The following is a 22692-nucleotide window of genomic DNA, read 5'->3' as shown; positions in this document are numbered from 1 at the left end:
CAGGGCTTCTCTGTCTGCTCCCCAGAGGGAGGACACCTTCTCAACTCAACGGGGCTGCACTAATCTCTCTAGCTAGGTTTCAAGGTTTCGATTTCTACCTGGTGAGCTCAACAAGTCTCAATAAGAGAGAAATACTTTAGGCTTTAGGTGGTCTATTAATTCGTTAACACAACAGTTGGCAGCACAGGCAGACCTACAGTTGAGATTTTTCAGACTGGTGTTGTCTAATAATATTGGCAAGAATTGTGCAAAAACACCAGCACTTGAAGGCTCTGGAGGAGGCTATGTGGTAGTACGACTGCACCGGCCAAAGTACTGTTTCTACAAAGCACAAGGAGTAAGCCATTCTGCATTTTGGAACCAGCTCTGCAATTAACCTCCCATCTGAACCTGCCATAGTTTTTACTCCATATTAAAAAACCAAAAGCACTGCACGATGCCTGAGACATGGTGTTACAACACGTCTGCAGTGTTACAAGGCATTATAGTTCATAAGCATACATTTTTTACCTTCATATTTTCCACCTATTTGACCAACGTTAACAACAAATAGAATAGAACTCAAAAGACAGTGTAGAATTACTGGTGGTTAATGATGCAGCCACATGGGAATTGTGGGCTGATTGCAATATCTGATATATTCGATGTATATGCCCACAACAATACATAGAAATTTGTACTAGATTCACTTGGCTCAGCATTACAGAGAAATAAGCTAATGAGTCAACTTGCATGTTTAAAGTAGTAGTTACTTCAGGCTCCTGTAGATGGAACTGCATGAGGAGAATCTGCCTATAAATCCCTGCAGGGTGTGTGATGGGATTCATGGATTGAGAAGAGGAGGTGCAGTGCAGTGAGTGTCTCGTTTGATGTGTGGAAAATGGGTCACAGAGCAGATGTTAATGACTGGCTAAAAGGAGTGTGTAGTGTGAAGTAGCTGAATTTGCAGGTGTACGAAAGCAGACTGTCATATGGGTCTACCAGCAGTGGCAGAAAATTCTTGTCATTTTTGAGCAGAAATGACCAAAGGCCCATTTTATGCCACTCTGCTCCAGATGCTGATGGTATGCAGTTCCCTGTGGAGTGTTTCTGTTTTACTTTCAGCCACAATTCTGAGGAGAATTTCCGGTAGACTGGGAATTTGCCACTGCTGGTAGACCCAAACGACTGACTTGCAAATTCAGCTAGGTACATTTTCTGTGGAGCATATAACATTAATTCGGTCAAGCTATAAACAGAATAAAAGTGCAGTGTTATTGACCCCAGATGCAGCAAAGACATGTGACCTCTATAGTTTGCTTCTTTAGTTTAGAATAGAAGATGCTTGGCTAACAAACCCTGGACTGAAACTAACACAAATCTTACCTCTATAAATCTGGTCTTCATTTGTCTTTTTCACAGCAGAATCAATATGGTTTATAACACAGTATGACATGCTTTAGTCTACGAACACAAAAACACATACACTTCTCAGGGACATCCCACAGATGATAATGCAGTTCCAGATTTATGTTTAAATCAGTGTTGCACTGAAAACACAGAATTCTATACCTATACCGTTTCGGTATAAGCACAGATACTGGCACTTCGGTATTGGCAATAGAGTGAAGCTTACTGATGCCCTACATTTGTGTTTGTGTACTTATGTTATGAAACTAAACATTTAACAACCAGTAAAAGCCAGTCATAAGTAGTTTTTGTCATTAAACAGACGTTTATTGGTCTTCAGCAGCTTGTTTAAAATCCACACATTGAAGTTTAGTACTTTTTTTTTACATAGAGACATGTACTTGAATGTGAAATTACTGTATAAGTTCTTCTTATTTCTAAGCTGGCATTTTTTCACTGCTCTGAAATGTGAATTCTAAACACCAATTAAAAGCTGTTTGGTCACGCTTAGCAAGATTACGTTTCCCTACTTCTCTAATTCATGTTACTGCAATTTTTTATTATTACATAGCTCTGAAATCAGATGTGCAGTAACTCAACCAGTAAACACTGTTCTTTCATGCTTACTATATCTTATTCAGGATAAGATATAAAAAAAGACAACCTATAGAACCTGGAACACTATAAATATCAGGATTCATAGACAACTATTGAGTATTTAAGTCAGAGTTGGTATCGGTACTCTGTATCAGCATCCCTAGTTATCCAGTGTTTACCCAGTGTTTTACTAAATAGATGTTTTATACATGTTTACAGAGATTTTCAACAGATTTCTGAAGTAAATACATTTACAGCATTCACATGCACGCAAACTGAACCTTCAGAGCAAAAGACCGGGAGAGCCAGAGAGCCAGAGAGAGAGAGAGAGAGAGAGAGAGAGAGAGAGAGAGACAGAGAGAGAGACAGATAGAGAGAGAGAGAGAGACAGAGAGAGACAGATAGATAGAGAGAGAGAGAGAGAGAGAGAGAGAGAGACAGAGAGAGACAGAGAGAGACAGAGAGAGAGAGAGACAGAGAGAGAGAGAGACAGACAGAGACAGAGAGACAGATAGATAGAGAGAGAGAGACAGAGAGAGAGAGAGAGAGACAGATAGAGAGAGACAGATAGAGACAGAGAGAGAGAGAGAGAGACAGAGAGAGAGAGAGACAGATAGATAGAGAGAGACAGATAGATAGAGAGAGACAGAGAGAGAGAGAGAGAGAGAGAGAGAGAGAGAGAGAGAGAGAGAGAGAGAGAAAGAAAAAAATGGTACGTGCTTTAATCTTACTTTTTGGCGAGGGCTCTCCTCTCCTCTGGGGTGTAATCAAGTGATCCTATTGCCCCCTCTCCTTTAGTCGGCATGAACCCAATGATTGCTATTAATGCTGTCCGGACTATGGAAAAAAAATAATACAAACAAACAAACAGAAACACACACACAAAATACAGTAAGAATACAGGGGTAAGAAAAATCTGTCACACTGTATTAAATGAGGATGAGAAAGGATGACGAATCACAGATGACCGTGAACAATGTGAGGCCGAGTGCCATGTCTTTGTGTGTGTGTAATAGAGTGAGTGTGAGTGACTGTTACATAACAGCATGTAATGCTTTGTTTTGTGCATCTAAAGCAGGATTCTCTCTGGCCACAGCCTCGGAGGACAGCTCTGTGTCTGGATGATACACAACAAACACCTTTAGCACCATACCTCACTGAGGAGCCGGGAGGAGACACCGGAGAGATGGATATTGTGGAAGTGATGCTGCTCAAAATGACCTAAACCAAGTTGGACTCATGCGCTAGTGCAATACAAAATACTGCAATTGTGTTTGCTCCCAGTCCTCATTTAATCTCAGAGTTTTGTGATTTTCCTGCCTAATTAAGCTTGCATAGAGCTCTGTAATTAGCTGATGGGCGTTCGATGAGGGAAGTCGCTAACTAGCTGATGGGTGTTAGATGAGGGAAAACACTAACAACTGTTCTCCGCAGGCAGGACTCCTGCATGTTAGAATGCTGACAGGAATGAACACCAGCAGCTCAACAGGAAAGAGAGATGATGGACGTGGTAAAAGTGGTGTTTAGCAGAAAAAATGATTAATGTAGGGGCTGAGAGGAGGGCAGTACCACCTGCGTCCTGTGCTGTTTTTGTAACCTGCTGTAAGCTATATTCCACTCAGCCTTCATTTCTTCATTCTGGTGACAGTATCGGCCATAAAAATGAAGCTGCTGCTCTGGCTGCGTTCATGTTCATGCACGTGGAGTAGAGAACCACATTCATGTTAGCCATTTAGAAATTGAACTCCATCAGTTGTTCTAATGTCTCACCCACAAAATATATATTATCTATCCATACAGTAAAAATACAATTTTGAAAAACCGTCCTATACAATATTTTGACAGATTATTTTAAGCCTCAAAATGTTAAAATACCGTGGTAAACAGCATTACTGTTATCCCACCCAAGTTAGCAGAGCAGCATGTTTCTGCTAGGATATTAGCATTTGCTTTAATATGGTACAGTGGTTTCTTGATGAGATACATTTTTGACACTACTGCACTAAGCAACACTTACTGCATGTTAGTCCCCTTCCTATTTAATAGATTAATTAGCAGACAATTAATAAGACTAACACACAGGTAGTAGTAAGCATCTCATGCGGAGTTTCATAGTAATTCTGGGTAATCAATGACTTAACACAGTTATAGGCTTTCTTTTGCTCAAACACACCTGATTCAACTCATGTGTTAATGGCCTGGCCTAGTAGGCCTGTTGGAGCAGGGAAATCAGGAAAATGAAAGCTCTAGTGAAGGTTCCACCAGGAGACTCTAATGCAGCGCCATATTTCTTCAGCCAATCACCAGCCTCCACTCTTGTTAAAAGACCTCTAATTACAGGCTTTCTTTTGCAGCTTTTAGAAGTGATGTCACTTCTTTTCCTTCTCTCACTTCTCCATCTTCCCCTCTGCCACCAGTTTGGATGTTGTAAGATCTGGGCTGACAACAGGGCCAAAGACAATCAACAGTTTTAACACTGTCCCCAACTCATTAATTGTCAATATTAAATTTACAATTTACTGCCCTCATGTCTCTAGACTCTTCTGATAGAACTGTGCTGGACTCCAGTCCCCAATGCCCACCCCTGACTTAACAGAATAGTTAACAATTATCTGTAATCCTTGATATAAACTGTTGCCATTAAATCTACTGTACCTGTTACTTCTTTGAATAGAACAGGGGTTAGCATGAGCACTCTGTGGCTCCAAAGCAGGGTGTGATCTACTGTATGTTGTGAGGTGTTCCTCTCATAACAATTAGGACATAAAAGATATATTTTAGCCAGCTTTTAGTTTTTCTACTCCTCTGAACATTGTTGACCAGGAGCAACCGACAAGCCTGGTCCTGCATCCAACGTGGCGACTACAAGAACCGGGGCAAATCTCTGGGCTATTGATGACAAGGTTGTGGGTTCAATACCCGGGCATGGCAAGCTGCCACTGTTGGGCCCTTGAGCAAGACCCTTAACCCTCTCTGCTCCCCGGGCACTGGAGTTGGCTGCCCTGGGTTTGTGTGTGCTCACTGCCCCTAGTTCACTAGTGAGTGTGTGTGTGTGTTCACTACCACAGACGAGTAAAATGCTGAGGACACATGCTGAAGAACTTTTGAAACGACTGTTCAGTTAACCCCATCTGTGTACACACAGGACACACCTGCAGTGTCTGTAAATAAAACCTGAACATGTTCAAGTAAAAGTGTATACATGCTCCCCAAATTAATCCAGTACATAAAGCAGCACTTCAAACAGAAACATTTACTGGGTATTCTAATTAATGCAGAATATCTGTCCTCATCTCTTCCTGTAGCTGTAAAACACACTGCATAAACCAGCAAGCAGATGGAGACGAGCAGAGCCAAAGCAGAGCCAAGCCTCGCAAGCCACTTTGGAAAACAACAACAGCATAAAGCTTTGATTACTTTGTCATCAAAATGAATAACAGCAACAAATCATTCAGCTAGTCGATGCCTCAGCAACAAAGCAAACAAAGAACGCAGAGAAGGAGAGAGATAGAGACTTCAAACATAAGGCAATTAAAGATACATTTCTATCTACTGCATTCAAATCCCCTTCCCCACGTCTTTTAATACACTTTTGAGGTCTGGTATTCTGAAAAATTTAATCTGAAAGGCCTAGGTAATAGCTCTTAAATTAAATAAATAAATAAATAAATAGGTTGGATGTTTAGGGTAGGACACAGGTTAAGGGACATTTAAAGAAAAAAAAAATACTTTAAGCCCCCAAGCTTATTTCCATTAGCCTTAAAGTGCTCATACCATGGAATCTTCCAATTTGATCTTTTTTGTTTAATACGGGTCTTGAGTGTTCAGTGAAGCGTTCAGCACAACATAAATAAAAAACACAAAGCAGAAATATGATAAAACACTCTTCAACAATTACCAACATGCCCTGCTCAGACCTCTCTAAGAAAAGGACGGCTACAAACTGTACCAGTTGTGTGGTGGTACATGTGGGTGGTGGGCCGCGGGGCGGAGATCTCCTCAATTACTGTGCTTCACCTCCCGTCTCAAAAAGCACCCAGGTGCTAAATTCTGCGGTGAAAGGCAACGGGGTATGCAGGGCAGCTTTAGCTTACCAGGTTTAGCTTTAGCTTGCCAGGTTGCTCAGGCTCGAACTGAGGCCAGAGCCATGTTATCCTTTTGATTGGTCAGGGGTATGCGGACATAAACCTGACCCAATTTTAGGACCAGGAGAACACTGAGAAGAGAGCAATACTGGTGAAATGCAGCAATTTATTGAAGATATTCAGAAGACACACTTTGTATATTTACACTGGGGAGCCAGATTCACTTAATAAGGAAGAAATCCAGGTTTAGGTTCCCAAGGGCTTCAATTTCACATTTCAATGAAAGGTGAATTCTGGGGGGTGATTTCTGGGAAGAGTGTGAGACCACCAAGTGAGAAATAGCTAATGATTGTTTTAGGAAATGGAAAATGGACCACATTTAAAGCAAAAATACTGACAGGCTTTTGGGTTTTTTTTTTACCCAATCAAATATTAGCATAAAGAGCCCTAGTTCATGAGCTAACAATATTCATAGCAACCCTCTAACATTTTACATAAACCACAGGATAACGGCAGCATAGAAAGTACTTTTAATGTACTTTATTCAAGGCACCCTCAAACTCCCTGGGGTAAAACTAACTGAACCTTTATGAAAGCACCTTAAGGATATAAAGAAAGTAGAAGTGTTCACATCCGGACATCAGTCTACATCTGGAGAACACCGGGTGCCCTGTTCCGCTCCTTTACCTCTCCCAGTCTCCTTCAGTCTTTTCAATTACAAGCAAGGACAGAACGCGCTGATAGAACAATCTGGAAGATGCTAGCGTGAGAGGACATTAGCATACTGACTTCATTTAAATTCAAATGAACCCCTTAATCCCTCATTTGCTCTCTCTCCCCCCTTTCTCTCTCTGTAGTACCCGCCAGGCACATAGGGCTGGTGCTATGTTTAGTGAGGCTGTTGGCGCTAGCCGCGAGTGCGTGCGTGCCTGCCCGTATGGGTTTGTGTATGTGTGTGTCTGTGTCATGCTCTAGGGGGTACCCACTGCTCCAGGAGGGCTGCCAGGTCTCGGGGTGATGCCCAGATATGCTCAGGCAGATCTTCTTCCCCACTTCAAACCGCCCGTTGGGCTGGAGGAAAAGAGGGATTTCAGCACCAATTAAAAACATGGCAACCACTCGCAAGAAAAGAGAGAGAAACGAAAGAGAGAGATGATTAGGCACAGAGAAAGTACTGGTGGAAAATCGGAAAGTGACAGGAAAATGATGGGGAAATGATAAGGGGAGAAGATGCACTGATCTTTAAGATCGGGAAAAGGAGAAGAAGAAGTAACAGAGGTGGAAAGAAATACAATGACAGACGAACGTAAAGTCAGTAAATCGAGCAAGGGAATAAAGAAACCAACGTATGCAAACCATCGGGGACTGACTCCCATCGATGCAAGTAGCGCTAATTGCGTGAACGACTCAGAACCTCAGCAAACACCCCATTGTTACAGCAAAGTGTATGTTCCTATAAACAAGCCCTAACAATCATCAGAAAGTGACACTTCAGTAGTGTATGAAAGCCAGGTCTCCCTATTAGACAAAACCTCATTCCGGGTGGTAAAACGAAGAACAGCTTTAGATCTGCCTTCGTGTCAGGCCGTCAGCCAGAGTCTTTGATCACAGCCTTTCATGTCTTCTTCCTCTAATTCTGTCTATTGTCCCAGGGAGAAAGAATGGGGAGGGAGGGATGGATGAGAAGAGAGCTAGAAGTCTTCTTTAAAAAAATATCATTATTTAATAAAAAAAAGGGGGGTGTATAAAAGCGGGCGCTAACAGAAGTTGGCCTTGATCTTAAGTGATGTAAAGTAGTTATCTACCAGTGCTCATAAGTTCCTAATATCATCTCTGTGCTCTGTGGTCCATCATATTTGCTCAGCCTTACCTTTAAAAACGAGTGTTAACAATCAAAATAGCAAAAAAATGCACAGAAATTAACTAGCAAGCACATCCTTTTAAGAACCAGTTCAAACGTAGATCAGTGAGAATGACTTACAGTGAGCAGAATGATGCTGGGGGGCTTCATGGGATACTCAGGGGGAAGAACAATACGGCCGTGGTAAATCCCTCCGTCGAAATCAGAGTCTGGAGGCCCTCGGACAGAGAAGTGCCACTCAAAGAGGTTGTCCTGAAGAAGCAAGCAGCAGTCAAAACACAAGCCCAACAGCTACAAAATCATTCCAGCATGAGTGTCTGATTAGATGTGACGTTAAAGACATATTAAACAGCACTCGGGCTTCACGTCTGAAGGACTTTCAAAGTTGTTATATATATATACACACACATTTCTTTTTTTTAGCTGTAATATGTTATAATATTAATAATATAGAGCAGTGTGAGCAGGTTTACAGTGTGATCATAGACTTTTAAACCCCACTTTATGTAATTACATGTGAATAGTATGACAGAATAAGAATCTAATGGTTAAAATAAATGTGGCACTGCTTCATGTTGCTGCCTAGAGCTTTATTCGAATGTGCTGGTTGAGCTGGTGGCTGGGCGTGCATATGTCAGACAGGAGGAGACATGGGTCAGTCGTCACTCCCGGTATCTACAGCTTTACATATGATTGGGGAAGAGCAGTAAGGAATGTATTGGATAAAATCGAATATTAATAATATGTTAAAGACATATTAAACAGCACTCGGGCTTCACGTCTGAAGGACTTTCAAAGTTGTTATATATATATATACACACACATTTCTTTTTTTAAGGTTAAGTTCTTTGACCAAGATGTTAAGAAAAGAAGAACGGGTCTTATTTGCCATAGCAGTTTTAGCAACTGCGATGCATTTAACACTTCGAGGATATCTGCTAGCGGCAACTCCGGGTTGACATTTGCCTGCACCACAGAAAGAGACTCTGTTAAGTCACCATCAGTATTTTCTGCTATGCTTTAGAAGGTCTTCTAGACCCAAAGAGGTTGCATGTCATGTTTCACATTTATGTCTTGAGGTGAGCTCTTATAATAATATAGAAATACTGGTTTGAATCCCAGATCATGCTGCCTGCCATCAGCAGCCTGAGCCCGGGAGAGCACAATTGACCTTGTTCTTTCTTTGATGCATCAGCTTTCCTTAGAGTGCCATGGTCGCCCCAACATCGGTGAGGGATCATGATTTTAATACAAAAGTAGTTTAAACAGCAGAAATGGCAGTGAAATTGAATTGGGCCTGCGAAAAGTGAAAAGTTCTTAAATTAAATGATCAGATTTACAGTGTGATCGTAGACTTTTAAACCCCACTTTATGTAATTACATGTGAATAGTATGACAGAATAAGAATCTAATGGTTAAAATAAATGTGGCACTGCTTCATGTTGCTGCCTAGAGCTTTATTCGAATGTGCTGGTTGAGCTGGTGGCTGTGCGTGCATATGTCAGACAGGAGGAGACATGGGTCAGTCGTCACTCCTGGTATCTAGAGCTTTACATATGATTGGGGAAGAGCAGTAAGGAATGTATTGGATAAATTCGAAAACGGGGAAGGAAAATTGGGTAAAAATTAAAACAAATTATTTTAAAAATCCACTGGTTTCCAGTGAGAGAGAGAAAGTGGTTCAAGGGATGGTGCCACAAAATGAGGGGCATTTAGGAACATTAAGTCTAGTCTACATAGATGACTTATGTGGACCTTAATCTTCAGACAGAAAATGTTTACTATGTTTTCACCTGATTTCAGTTCATTCGTTCCATCACCACTATACACTTAATACAGCGCTGCCACCCACTGGACAGATTTTGAAACCAGCATACACAATTACGGGTCATTACGAAAAGTAAGATATTTTCATTTTTATGAGTGGTTAAGAATATGTCAATGCCAGCCTACATATTATAAAAATATATATATAAAAAAAAGTAGTGCAAAGTGTTTGTCTACTAGACTGGCTTTCGTGAATCATGCTGCAATGCACATAACTATTACTGGTAACAAAAGCCCTGATTGGTGCTCATTCAAAGCTCACCTCAAGAGGCTGGGCATGATAGTGTTCGGTGGGGTCTCTGAGCTCGGCTGCCTCCTTCATCAACCTCTTCACAGCTGACAAACAGAGTGAAACAAAACAATGTTATTAGCCCAAAGCAGCTTCTCTCATTTCCTCTCATTTCCAAGCAGCTGCCTGTTTGTTTGGTAAGCTCAGGCTTTATGCTAAAGGCACACAGAATGCACTGTGGGGGAAAACAAAAAGAAGTAATGTACGACTGTTAGCTAGATTCTCCTATTTGTAAACTCTTTCATTTTCATTGATTAATACCCTAGTTCTTCTGTATTTCCTCCAGTGCACTCCCATATTATGATACAGGACAGCCATTTCAAATTCAGCTATACTTCGTTTATTTTTACCCAACTGCGCTCAGCCGAGTGCAAATGCAGCCGCTAGTGATACCAGACTGTCAGAGTGTGACAAGAGGAACGCACACATCCACAGGCAGCTGGAGTATACACATGCACACACATTTCTCAGCTGTGTACCATTTGTACCCTAATCCACCTGCAGCAGCTCGAGACAGGACAGTGCCTGAATAGAACGGCGGATTACGCTGTATTACTCTGCACACTGACTGGCATTAAGCAAGTGAATGTTTGAAGAATTCCCAGAGAGAAGAGAAATAATACAGTTGATGTCTATTCCAGTTGTCAAAGATGAATGGCCCAAAAAAAAGGCTCAATTTATTTAAAATAGTTTTACATTGCCTTTAACGGAAGCTTTAGCTTGCTAACAGCACTCTACGCTGAGAGGACACAATGAGAGGACAGAGACACCATCCTGCAAAATATGCGGCCTCTGTGAGCTTTTACTGGTGTTGTAATTATTCCACAAGGCCTAACAGGGTTGCAATAGGCTGCAAATACCCCAACCAAAATCACATACTTACTATTTATATAGCATAACACCTTAAAATAGTCAATAACTTTAAAGATCAAGTGAAACAGGTGCTTCTGAATATGCCGGAGGAAGAGACCAGACACACAACTGAAGAACCTGTTGCAAAAGCACCTGGACCTGGTACGTGGACCTGTCACGGAAGCACCGGCAGTCAAAAAGCCATGCAGTCTACTGCTTTCAGTGCATGATGAAATACTGGGGGAGATTTCTGAGGTGAAGCAACTGCTGGCCAGCCCTTCATCTATTCAGGTACAGAGTTACCGGTCTTCGAGTTGCCCATCAGCAGAAGCGAAAGTGCATTGACTTACAAGAGGATCAATAAAGATTGTTTCCCTGCGCTTCCTCCACTTGGCCCAGCCTCCCTCTCTGCCCTGTGTAGAAGCGTTGGCAGGGAGTGCTTGTTTAGCTAGGTTGGACATGTGGAAGAAACAGACTATCTGGTGGCCAGGCAAAGAGTTCTTCTGTTTGCAAGGAAATCCACTTGCCATACAGGAGAACCTTGTAGTTTTATAATTCCAGACTGTAATCCATCTGTTTCTCTGCATTCTTTGTTAGCCTCCTTTCACCCTGTTCTTTAGTGGTCAGGATCCACAGGACCACCACAGAGCATTTTTATGTAGTATTTGTGTGGTGGGTCATTCTTAGCACTGCATGGACACTGACATGGTGTTAGTGGGTTTCGTGTTGGTACGAGTAGATCAGTCACAGTAGAGCTGCTGGAGTTTTTTTTTTTTTTTTTTTTTTTAAACAGTGTCCACTCACTGTCCACCCCATTAGACACCCCTACCAAGCTGGTCTACCTTGTAGATTCTCTAGTCCTTCATCAGTGCTCACAAAATGATGCCCACAGGGTGCTGTGTCTGATCCCTTGTACCAGAGCAACACACACTAGTGGTGAAGTTGTAGATGACCAGTCCTGCAGATTTCTCCTTCTCTCTACATCTAGAGAATTCAACCTTTCCTCTCAAGAGAGACCACCCAGGTGCTTATTTAGCCCCTCTTTATTTCAAGACTAGATTACTGCAACTCTCCTTCAGGTTGGTATTCATATGTGTACCATCAGGCCCCCGCAATTAATCCAGGATGCGGCGGCACATAAGCTGATCAGTACTTGGATCCTAGCCCTTCAAGCTTCAAGTACGGCTCAGCTTGACCCAACTTCCTTTGAGATGCATGGAAGACAAGCATCCAGACTTTTTTTTTTTCTGTCCTGGTACTGAAGTGGTGGAACGAACATGCCCTAGGTGGGGATTTTCAGGCAAGGTGTGGTGTATGTTGAGTATTGTGTATCTTGGACTATTTTATTTGGCAGCATCTAACCTGAGGTATCTTTTGGATCCTAGTCTATACCAACTAGCTAAGTAAATTTTGAAGCACTTTTGTAAGTCGCTCTGGATAAGCATGTTTGCTAAATGCCATCAATGTGATTGTAAATGGAAATACACCACCATGCAAGCGTTCAGACTTAAATAAAAAACACAGCACTTATGTCTTCTAAGGTTCCTGAAAAAGCTGCAAAAGGAAGAAGAAATAACAGTAATGCACAAAATTCATCTCACAAGCATGTGAAACGTGGGCGCAGCAGAACGATCAGACTGAAATGAGAATGTAAATAAACAGCCTCACAACTAATCGATAAATTAGAACGACTCAAGGGCATCACAGCGCAAACATGAAAAGAACCGCCGCCTCCACAGAGCCACGAACGAGGCCAATTCGGTCACCTCCTCCGCCGAGCCCTCTGCACGCAGCTGTGTAAACACATTCACAGAGACGTGGAGGTCAATTACTACCCATAGCTGTGAGAAGATAGCTGCACGTGATGCACACACATGAACGCACACAGTAGGCACGCATAAAGCTCTTATTTCATGTCACATACAGTGAGAGTGGCTATCCAAGTGAGGAGGTGGACGAGTGGACAAGAGACATGACCTCCTGCTGCATCCTCCATACATACAACAGCTGACACCTGACCTTTATGTGTGACAGAATTGTAGTGTACTACCAGCTTCAACTTCTACAGCTATGAGCTATAAGGGTGACCGCTCACAGTAAGCTAATAGCTGTCCACAGAAGCAAAACACCACAGTTTTGTGGCTAGGCTGGATCAAATATTATGTTATTATTATTATTATGAGATAATGGTGTTTTTTTCCCACATATTTATGAGATATTTGTGGTTATTCTATCAAATATTTATGAGATGGTTGTTTTATCAAATATCTGAGATATTGGTGTTTTTTGTTTTGCTTAAAATGTATATTGGTGTTTTTTTTGTTCAAATATTTATGCGATATTGGTGGTTATTTAATCAAATATCTGTAATATTGTTTTTTTCTGAGATTTTTGTTTTTCAAATATTTATGATATTAGTTATTTGATCAAATATTGGTGGGTTTGTATCAAACATTTCTGGTGGTTATTATACCAAATATTGATGAGATATTAGTGTTTCCCCCCCCCAAATATTTACAGATTTAAGATATTGATAAAATCTTTTTTGGGAATACAAATTTGGCAATGTTAATAATGTCCAAAAGTTATGAAAATATTGTGGCTGATCTGGATAAAATATGGAATTTCCCTCTCTTGTTTTCCCTTAATTTAGCCAATGCTAATTACCATTACTAGCTAGTCCTTATCTCCACCCCCTACCCATCACACAATGCTACTAGCTCTGGGAGAGTGAGTGATAGCATGCGCTACCATCACATTTTCAAACTGCCACTAATGCAATGTCACTAGACAGCTTAACACGCCTGGAGAAGAACACTAATAGCCAATTCAGTTACATCAGTTAACAGACAAAAACAATGTGACCATACATTTTATACAATTTATTTATTTATATTACAGCTTTTCCATTTTCTACTCCAGTAGCTACACCGTACTTTACTGACTGATTTGGGCTAAATGGCCAAGTGAGCATCACACTAAAGACTACCAGTTAAGAAAATCTTAACACTAAAGCTTTATTTGGCCAGGATTAAATTTACATGGGGTCCTGGGGCAATCTGCTCTTTTATGGGGGCTCCTCTGTGATTTTATTTTTAACTGTACAGTAAGCATTTCATTACATTTCTTAATGTCCAAGTTTGCATATCACAATATATTTAGCAATGGCTGTTTAGGGCCGTTTAGTTCTTCTGATTGAAAAAAAAAACAATAAATGAAACACTTCAGGTATGCATAAGAATTATGATGTACATAATTAATTCACAAACGGCTGCAAACATAGAAATGTAAGTTATTTAGCTATAATGCCAAGCCCTTATTTGAGAGCAAATTAGTTTTAGCATTTTATTGCTGGAATGTGTAAACAACCTGATTTTACTGATTTACTCGTGGTGCATGTCTTCTCCAAATTTTACGGATGTTTGAATACTTTTGAATTAGCCAGGTTTGATGCAACAACATTACAAGCTGAAATCACAGCAGATTACCAACCAGACTGCAAGCGGCTTTGCCTTTTCACAAAACCCACTCAAGCCAAACTCCACTGCTTGTCGTTCTCTCGTCACAAAGCCACAGTTAACAAAACGGCCTATGTCGCACATGGAATCCATTATAGAGCGCGTCCTCACGCTTTCTCTCTACGCAGGAAGGCGTCTCTGGGAGCCCGGTGGATGAGGAGCTTGAAAAAGCGCCGTGTCCAAATCACCCTGTTGCCTTAATAATGGGGACACGGCTGTGGCTGAAATTGGAAAATAATTGGAGAAGTGGAACAAACTTGTTTTCACAATGAAATTGCTTCTGGATTCAAATTGAATTAGAAGCAGGGAGAGAGCGCATTAGAGGTGAACTGAGGAGAGAGACAGAGACAGAGACTGAGAGAGAGACAAGCAGAGCAAAAAACAGAAGAAAACCCCATAAAAAAGGGAGGAAGGTAATAGACATGAGAGGCATAGGTCCAGACAGACACAGCAAAGTAGAAATTAAAAGAATTAATAAAAAAGTTGAGCGAGGGTGGGAGGAATCCCCCCCCCCCCCAAAAAAAAACAAAAACAAAAAAAAAAACACCACCCCCATGTCTAGAGGGGATGATTGTACAGGGAAGGGAAGCTAGAGAAAACCCATTCGCTTCCTTAGGCACGTGATCCACGAAAACACTGCCTCAGGCCGCATTCTCTGCTGGAGTAGAAATCACTATAAACCAGAAAAAGAGTGCAGGAGGAAGAGATGTCAGTGCAGATGAGATCACCCACAGAGCGCAAGATAGAGATGGCGAGAAAGAGCACTGTTGTAAGAAGAGATGGACAGATACAGCACCCATCAAACTTTTACAATTGCTTAAATAAGCCAATGATAAACGCCATAGCCCTAAGCAACAGTCACAAAAAACAAAATGAGCGTTAGAACACAATTAGAACTCCAGCCACTGTCTGGATTGGCTCAGCTCCACCAGCATCAGCATCAGCACCAGCTTAGGAAACAGCGACAAGTCAAAACAACATGCTTTACCTCTTAACCCAGATGCAGTCAACCTGCTCGTTTAGTTTACAACAGGGCATGCTAGGCTAACGCTGCTAATAAATACTGCTACAGACTTGGACTGTCAAGAGTCGGGCAGTTTTACAGTCTACTGCTGCTCTTTCTACAGAGGGTTGTTCTATTTCACCCAGGTCCGTCAAGTATCAGCCGTGATCCGAGGTCTGTGTGGTGTGCTTGAGTGCAATTTTCACAAATGATGAGAGGCAACAGTGAACTGGCGGAAGGCGACTAGCAATAGGCCATAGTCGGTGCCAGTTCTTTCTCGTCAGCTTGATGTGTCTTGGCCCTTAGTATGAGAAAGAAGTTTCATCTTTAGAGGGGCCCTAGAACAGCAAAGTGAATAGCATTAGTGAAATAGCTAAAAGCTACTGCTAGGCTGACCGTAGAAGGGGAAAAAAGCAGACTGGAGGAAACGGCACAGCTGGAAACCATGTGATAAACAGACACCAAGGTGCAGTGACTGCAGGTAAGATGAGGTGTGACATCACGGTGATGTAAACCAGGCAATTAGAGCAGAGCTTTTTATTTAATTATTTGATTATCAAATGCTCAGTAATTGCAAGAATCTTAAGCCAAGGATGGGCCCCAGCATTTGCATTAAAACCAGTGCTAGCTGCTTTCTCACCACAGTGCGTTCCCAAGTTGGTCTTATTGTTCTTATAGTCACGCTCACCCCATCATTCTCCAGGGCATCCAATATAAGGTCTACGATATTAACACCAGAATTAAGAAGCATGATTGATGCTCTGCGCCAGTCGAGTCGAGGCACGTTCGTGTTAATGAAGGAGGAAAATTGCGCCCTAATTGCCGCGCTTAGATTGCGTGGAAAATGAAAACGAGAAGTGCTTAAAATAGAAGCGATACCCAGCTGCCACCAGCGTCAGTTAGACTGCTAAAAAGTTGCATTTTCAGAGCCTATGTGCGGTCAGTGATGCAGGTAAGGAAGTCCCAAAGAGGGAGCGGTGACATATGGTGATCACATGCACAGTCTCATTGTGGTGCCGGACTTATCAAAGTGCAACAAAGACGACGCTGCTACAAGCTGGCGACATGAGCTAATTCCACTCCCACTGCAAATCCGTGCTTGACAGAAATCAGAAATGATTAAGAGGGACGTCTTTTCTCTGCCTCTTCTCCAAGTATTACTGAGTGACGGCAACGATGGAGCAATCATTCGTTTAAGAAGAGAGAATGTCGGGAGGGGGGGAATTTAAAAAGAAAAAAAGAAGAAAAAAAAAAAAGAAAAAGACTTGTCCTTCTTCATCCGGATCTGTCGGCTTAGCAAGAAAAGTGGGATTGGGACGGACTCTTCAGATGTTTGTTTGCTTTGTGCTGTGCTGTCGGGTGTTTGGCTCAGAAGAACTCATCCAGTTCAAGCTGCCCTTTTGGCATCTTCATCAATTGGTGCTTTTGGCATTGGAATCTACATAACACAGCAATTGGGGAAGAAAAAAAAAACAGCTGGGAGCAGCTTGTGAGAACAGTTACATATAGATGATTTAGCCAAAGCTTTTGTTGAACACCCCGCTGCAGGGATCACATGGCAGGACCTGAACTGGAATGACAGCGGAGAGAAAAACATACGTAATGGCACAAACTAATCATATTCATAGCATCATTTCACAGAAAGAAGCAGTCTGCTCTGGGTGAACCCAGACAGCCTTTTGTCTGTTTATCTATTTCTCCAAATGGAAATTGGGAACGCATTCACACTGCGCTTTGATTACCGTTTGTGATTGCAAACACAGAACCTTAGCCAATTTCACTGGTATCGATAAGACGTGTTAAGACTGTTATTTCAAAGCAGTAATCCTCCGCGTATTCATGCCGCATTAAAAAGCAGCCGGCCGCTCGGTGAGCGCGTTCCGAAGAAAGCCGGTATAAAGTGCAGGCCATTGTAATGGGCGGACTGTCACACCGCAACACTGAAGGCTCCGTGGTGCGCACTGCTGAGTTCTGACATATGCAGAGCCGGGTAATAAATGACCATATTTAATGTGGACCATACTGCTCAAGTGGCACGACTCCCCACAGCCCAGGGTATGCCAGCGGAGCAGTTGTTTCCATTAATCCTCATTACCCGCAACTGTAATTTGAAGCATCGCATTGGGATGCATCAACGGACAAAGAGAACCAAACTTTCCTTTTTGAATTGGGAAAAGCAGCTTAACCCTTAGAAATCTAGAGGTGCCATTGTCATTTTGATATTTCTTCTGGACTTGTGGGGCATTAGGGGTCAACTGAAGAAAATGTATGGACTGATCAGTGTTTTGGGGGTGATACAGATCATCTTTTTGCATCACCAATACCGATCGAGGTTGAGGCTGAATGCCATGCTTGTTTTCAGACAAACTTGGTCATGTACAGTCAGTTAGGAAAGTTAGGAAACCCCTTGAAAACCTTTGTCTTTTTTTAATGGATCTAAACACAGACATTTTATCTTCACTTGAACAATATTGGGAGATGGGGGTAATATAACTAAACGCATACAACTGAAGAAATGGCTTTTAAAAAAAATTTGTGAAATGTAACCCCCACATTTATTACTACTTCAAATGCCTTTAGAATTAGAATCAGGTGCGGCACATCAGCTGGAGATGATTAGAACATCATTGGGATTTTGGTCTTATTAAAAACATAGACATTTAGTTGATTGATTGGTAAAGTGAGTATTATTTTCATGGTGAGATCCAAACAGAAAGAAGGTTGTAGATGCATACGAGTCTGAAAAGGGATTTAGGAAGATCTCGGAACACATTAGAAATCAGCCGTTCCACTGTCCACTAAATCATTTATAAGTGCAACAATTGCCAACATATCCAGGCTAGGGCATCCTAGCAAGTTGGGTCCTAACAGCAGACCACAAAATGCATAAAGAAGTCTCCAACCATTCTTAAATGTTATCATCGGATCTACAAGTAGCTCTCACCACAGCTGAAGTCAAAGTACAGCACCAACCATCAGAGAGATCTCACATTTGATTTTCATGGGGGGTGTGCAAAAAGAAAATCCTTGCTGAAAAAAAAAAAGACATCAGAGCATAATTAAAGTTTTCCAGAGAACATCCAGACCAAGACCAGGACATCCGGAACAATGAGCTTTAGGCTAATGAATCTAAAGCTCAATTATCTGAAGACAGTAAGAGAGGACATGTTTGGTGTAAATCAGACACAGCATTTAATCAGCTGTGAAGCATGGAGGTGGAAATGTCATGGTTTGGGGGGGCTGTTGCTGTCTGCTGTAGGATCTGGAGAGCTCTCCAACATAGAATCCAGTAGGAATTCTTGACTGTATCAGAGAACGCTTAAGGAAAATGTGAGAACAACTGTCTAAAGACTGAAAGAATTCTGCCTGGAGGAGTGGGAAACTTCCTGTGTTAATGTTTAAATATATTTTTAAAAGATTTTCATGCAACTTCTTTACATGACCATCATTGTGCAGGGCTTTTGTACTGTTCCCTGCATTGTCCCTCAATATGAAATACATTTAGCTTTTTGGAATCAACCACAAAAGTCTTTAGAACAGCATTTTAAAGCTTAGCCCAGGTACCTCTTGCAGGTTGCATATTTGGCCTCCACTACTGATTCTTACTGTCTCTACTTATTTTAGTTACAGTGGTGGGTGTTTATAAAGTTTATAAACGTTTGCTGTGCTGGAAATACCAAACTGCAATGTTGCAAAAAGCTGGGGGCATCAGCTAATTCCACTCCCTATGCAAAGCCCAGAGTCTTCTAGCATTATCCACGCTAAAAACAACAGCGACGTCCCAGTGTTCGGAAGTTGGACCAATTTCAGCAGCCATTCTGAGGATACTCGTGTCACTGGTACCCATGGTATATACACCAGACTACAGGGAGAAGGTCCTCTGCTCTGGCACACTGGGTCAGTCAGCTCTGTTATCTATGTCAGTCCTGTCAGTTGCATACAGCTCCTGCATCCCCAGTGTGCTCGGACTACAGGCCCTAGGTCCCTTAACTGCTAGGAAGAGGAAAAAAAGAGAGAGGAAGAGAGGACTGAACCAGTTCAGGTCCTTCAGGCTCTAACACTCAGCAGGAGCCTCTCACAAATGCTGTCACATGTGCAAGGCATTCTGGGTAATGAGCACAGAGAGAGAGGCTTGAAGGGCTTTGATCAGTAGGCCATATGAGACAGAGCGAGAGAGAGAAAGAGAGAGAGAGAGAGAGAGAGAGAGAGAAAGAGAGAGAGAGAGAGAGAGTGAGAGAGAGAGAGAAAGAGAAGCAACACAGCATAAACACAGAGAGAATCCAGACAGACACACAAGCAGACTTCAGGGAGATCACATAGAGCTGACTGAAATGAAACGAGAAGAGAAATGGCTGCTGCACAGCTCTGCGGGATTTGCCTCCTGGCATCCCCAGCGCCAACCAGTCCTGACCAGTCCAGATCAGAGCTGGCCTGTGTTCACCAGCCAGAGAAATCCCCTTCCAGGTACTGGAAGGACAGCAGAAGAGTCTGAGAAGTTTGAAAAGGACCTACTTAGAAGGACCTAGAAGTGTTCAGCCACCACAACGCCACCTCACCATCCCAAGCGTGCACTAGCAACACACACAGCACTGATATGCAGCAACGAGCCACAACATTAAAACCTCCACCCTCATATTGTGCAGACAACAAAACAGCTGCCAAAGCATGGACTGCCTCTGAAAGTGTTATGTGGTGTCTGCAACAGATTCTTTAAGTCCTGAAAGTTGCAAGGTGGGGACTCCATGTTCTACTAGCACATTCTTAATCGGACTGAGATCGGAGGAACTTGGAGGACAAAGTTTGATTGCACCACTGTATACCGTGAACACCCCTCAAGATCGAGGTTTTGGAGATGCTCTGACAAGTTGACCCTAGTCAAAGTGGCCCAGCTCTTTTCTTGCTTTCAACACATCAGCTTCAACTGAACTGACAGTTCACTTGCTGCCTCCTGCGTATATCCCACACCCAACCCGTGCCACTGTAACCAGATGAATCAATGTTAGTCAATGTTATGGCTGATTGATGTACAGCATCTATAGTTCAAATATTCAGGGTCAGGTTTTTGGAAGCTTTTTTTTAAGGAATGGGCAATGATATTCAAAGTTCTTGACACATTTCATGTAAATTGCTCATACTACTCTGTGATCAAATAATGAGGATTAAAACGAGTAGACATACAATGCTACAATAGATAGTTTGTGCAGACACCGTAAAATATCATGGACAACATCCAAAAAAGAATATTTATCATATTAAAATCTACACTGTATAGAGAATATAAACTAACAAACATGATTCATCATAACAAGACATTCCAAACTTCTGAATGTTGGTGTGTGTCAAAGTAATAAGCGGATAATGACCACCTGCTGCTGTAGCAGCCATACCAAAATCTCATAACTCTTTTCTCATTTCTTATTACTGCTTTTCCCATCCTTTGAAAATGCCAGCCACCCTTAATCTCATATGAAAACGGAATTGCGACTGGATCAATAGAAATGCTTCAAAATTAGCTTCCACTACAATTCAAAAACACTTTTTTGTGCATCTGAAAAGTTCCCGTTATTGGTTTTGTTCCAAAAACAAACAAACAAAAAAAACTAGACATACAGTGGCATGCAAACATTTGGTTATACCTGGTCAAAATGTCTGATATTGTGAATAGTTAAGTGTAGATATGGACCAATCAGTGTTGCGGGTGCTAAATGTCCTGTTCCTGTAGCCGTGAATTAAGCCTATATTGCCATCTAGCAGTTGAATAAGTCCTGTGAACTCACAACATACAGATCACATGATTCAACCAGCTCTCAGGATCGGTTAAATTATCTTCCAATCGCCAATGGCATAGTTGGGCTGAAAGTCGGTACAGAAACATAGCCGTTCGAGCCTCTGTTCTACTGTGCAGCAACACCTGCATCAAGTCATCAATATCATCATGGAGGAGTCATCAAGTGTCCTCTCTACAAAATTCAGCGAGAAAATGTTTTGATGAGTGAGACACTGTCTCTGTTGGAGACAGTTGGATCTATCGCGCTTTAGGCTTGTGCGAAACGTGGAAGCAAACATCTCACAATCTGAAGGTTTGGCTATGGCCCTCATAGTTCCCCGACCCAAACATCACTAAAAATCTATGGCTAGACCTCAAATGAGCAATGCTGGTAAGATGACCCAAAAAATCTCACTAGGAGCTTTTTGAACTGTGTCAAAGAAATACTAAATACTGACCATCCCCCAAAACTTCTACTTTGTCATGTAAAGCTGTAAAAGGTCTTATCTTTGAAATAATGATTAAAATATTAAATGTGTCATCTTTGCACAAAATGGAAATCAAAGCATCATATATATAGTAACAGACATTTTAACCAGGGGTGCTCAAACTTCCCACAGTACTGGAGTACTAAAAGCAGGGCCAGGCCATGTATGACTCGGACATGTGTGGTGTCAGGTCATGAACATATAGGGTACTGTTTCCAGAACACTACAAATCCAGGTTTATGTAAACGCTGCACACTGTTTCATCCTCCAGAAGATATTCCAACCTCTTGCCAAAAAAAAAAAAAAGACAGCGAGAGAGAGCGTGTCCTTCCATCGAATCCATCAGTTCTGGGTCTTACTCTATGGGTCTCCATGAAAGAACGAAGGAGAGAAGATGAGACGGGAGGAGGAAACAGAGAAAAAGCAAGAGTGAGCTAAAGCAAGCAGGAGAGAGAGTGTGTGGCAAACGTGTGTGTGTGTGTAGCAAATTTGAGCACACACGTGGGTGCTCTGAAATCATCTCGGTCTCGGAGCACTGACGCGCCTCCAGTGCCTCCAGTGCCTTCACCCCCCCCCCTTCTTCTCATGCTTTCAGGGCGAGAGGCAGACTGAGAGCCCTGCAAACGTGAAGAAAGGATAAAAAGGGAGCCCTCCTCCACTGATCTTCCTGCAGGCCTGCCTCGTGCAGCTAACGCTGTGTGGGCCGTTCCGAGGAGGTTAGCATCTCCCTCACACTCTCTCTCTCTCTCTAATGGCTCCAACACATCTAATGGTTCTGGTGCTAGGGGGTCAACGCAGCTCAACACATTAAAAACAGTCCGAAGCGTTTGCCTGAAACACACACACACAACTGTTAACGAGGTTAACAAGAGGCCATGACCACGATTAGGGCTGGACTGTTTGTGCTGCCTATGTCCTGGGTCATCCTGTAGCCTGAAGTCCACAACACCCAACACTCTGACCCGACAAACACCAGCAAGAGGCGACTTGAATAATGTTAAGAATGCTTCAGGAAA

General features: G+C 42.2%; 1 protein-coding gene across 1 annotated transcript in view; it reads right to left on the bottom strand.

Moving 5' to 3' along the window:
* ube2j1 (ubiquitin-conjugating enzyme E2, J1) overlaps positions 1–22692 on the bottom strand; it is a 53624-nt gene that overhangs the window by 23640 nt on the left and 7292 nt on the right. The window contains exons 2-5 of the mRNA XM_072695661.1: positions 10022–10095; positions 8053–8184; positions 7058–7142; positions 2718–2823 (exon numbers count right to left, since the gene is read on the bottom strand). Of these exons, the coding sequence (XP_072551762.1) occupies positions 2718–2823; positions 7058–7142; positions 8053–8184; positions 10022–10095 (397 nt within the window). The remainder of the gene's footprint in view (positions 1–2717; positions 2824–7057; positions 7143–8052; positions 8185–10021; positions 10096–22692) is intronic.

Source organism: Salminus brasiliensis, chromosome 1, assembly GCF_030463535.1.
Source record: "Salminus brasiliensis chromosome 1, fSalBra1.hap2, whole genome shotgun sequence".
Lineage (NCBI taxonomy): Eukaryota > Metazoa > Chordata > Actinopteri > Characiformes > Bryconidae > Salminus > Salminus brasiliensis.
The sequence above is the reverse complement of the archived record's forward strand: the minus strand, read 5'-3'. Positions and strand labels throughout refer to the sequence as shown.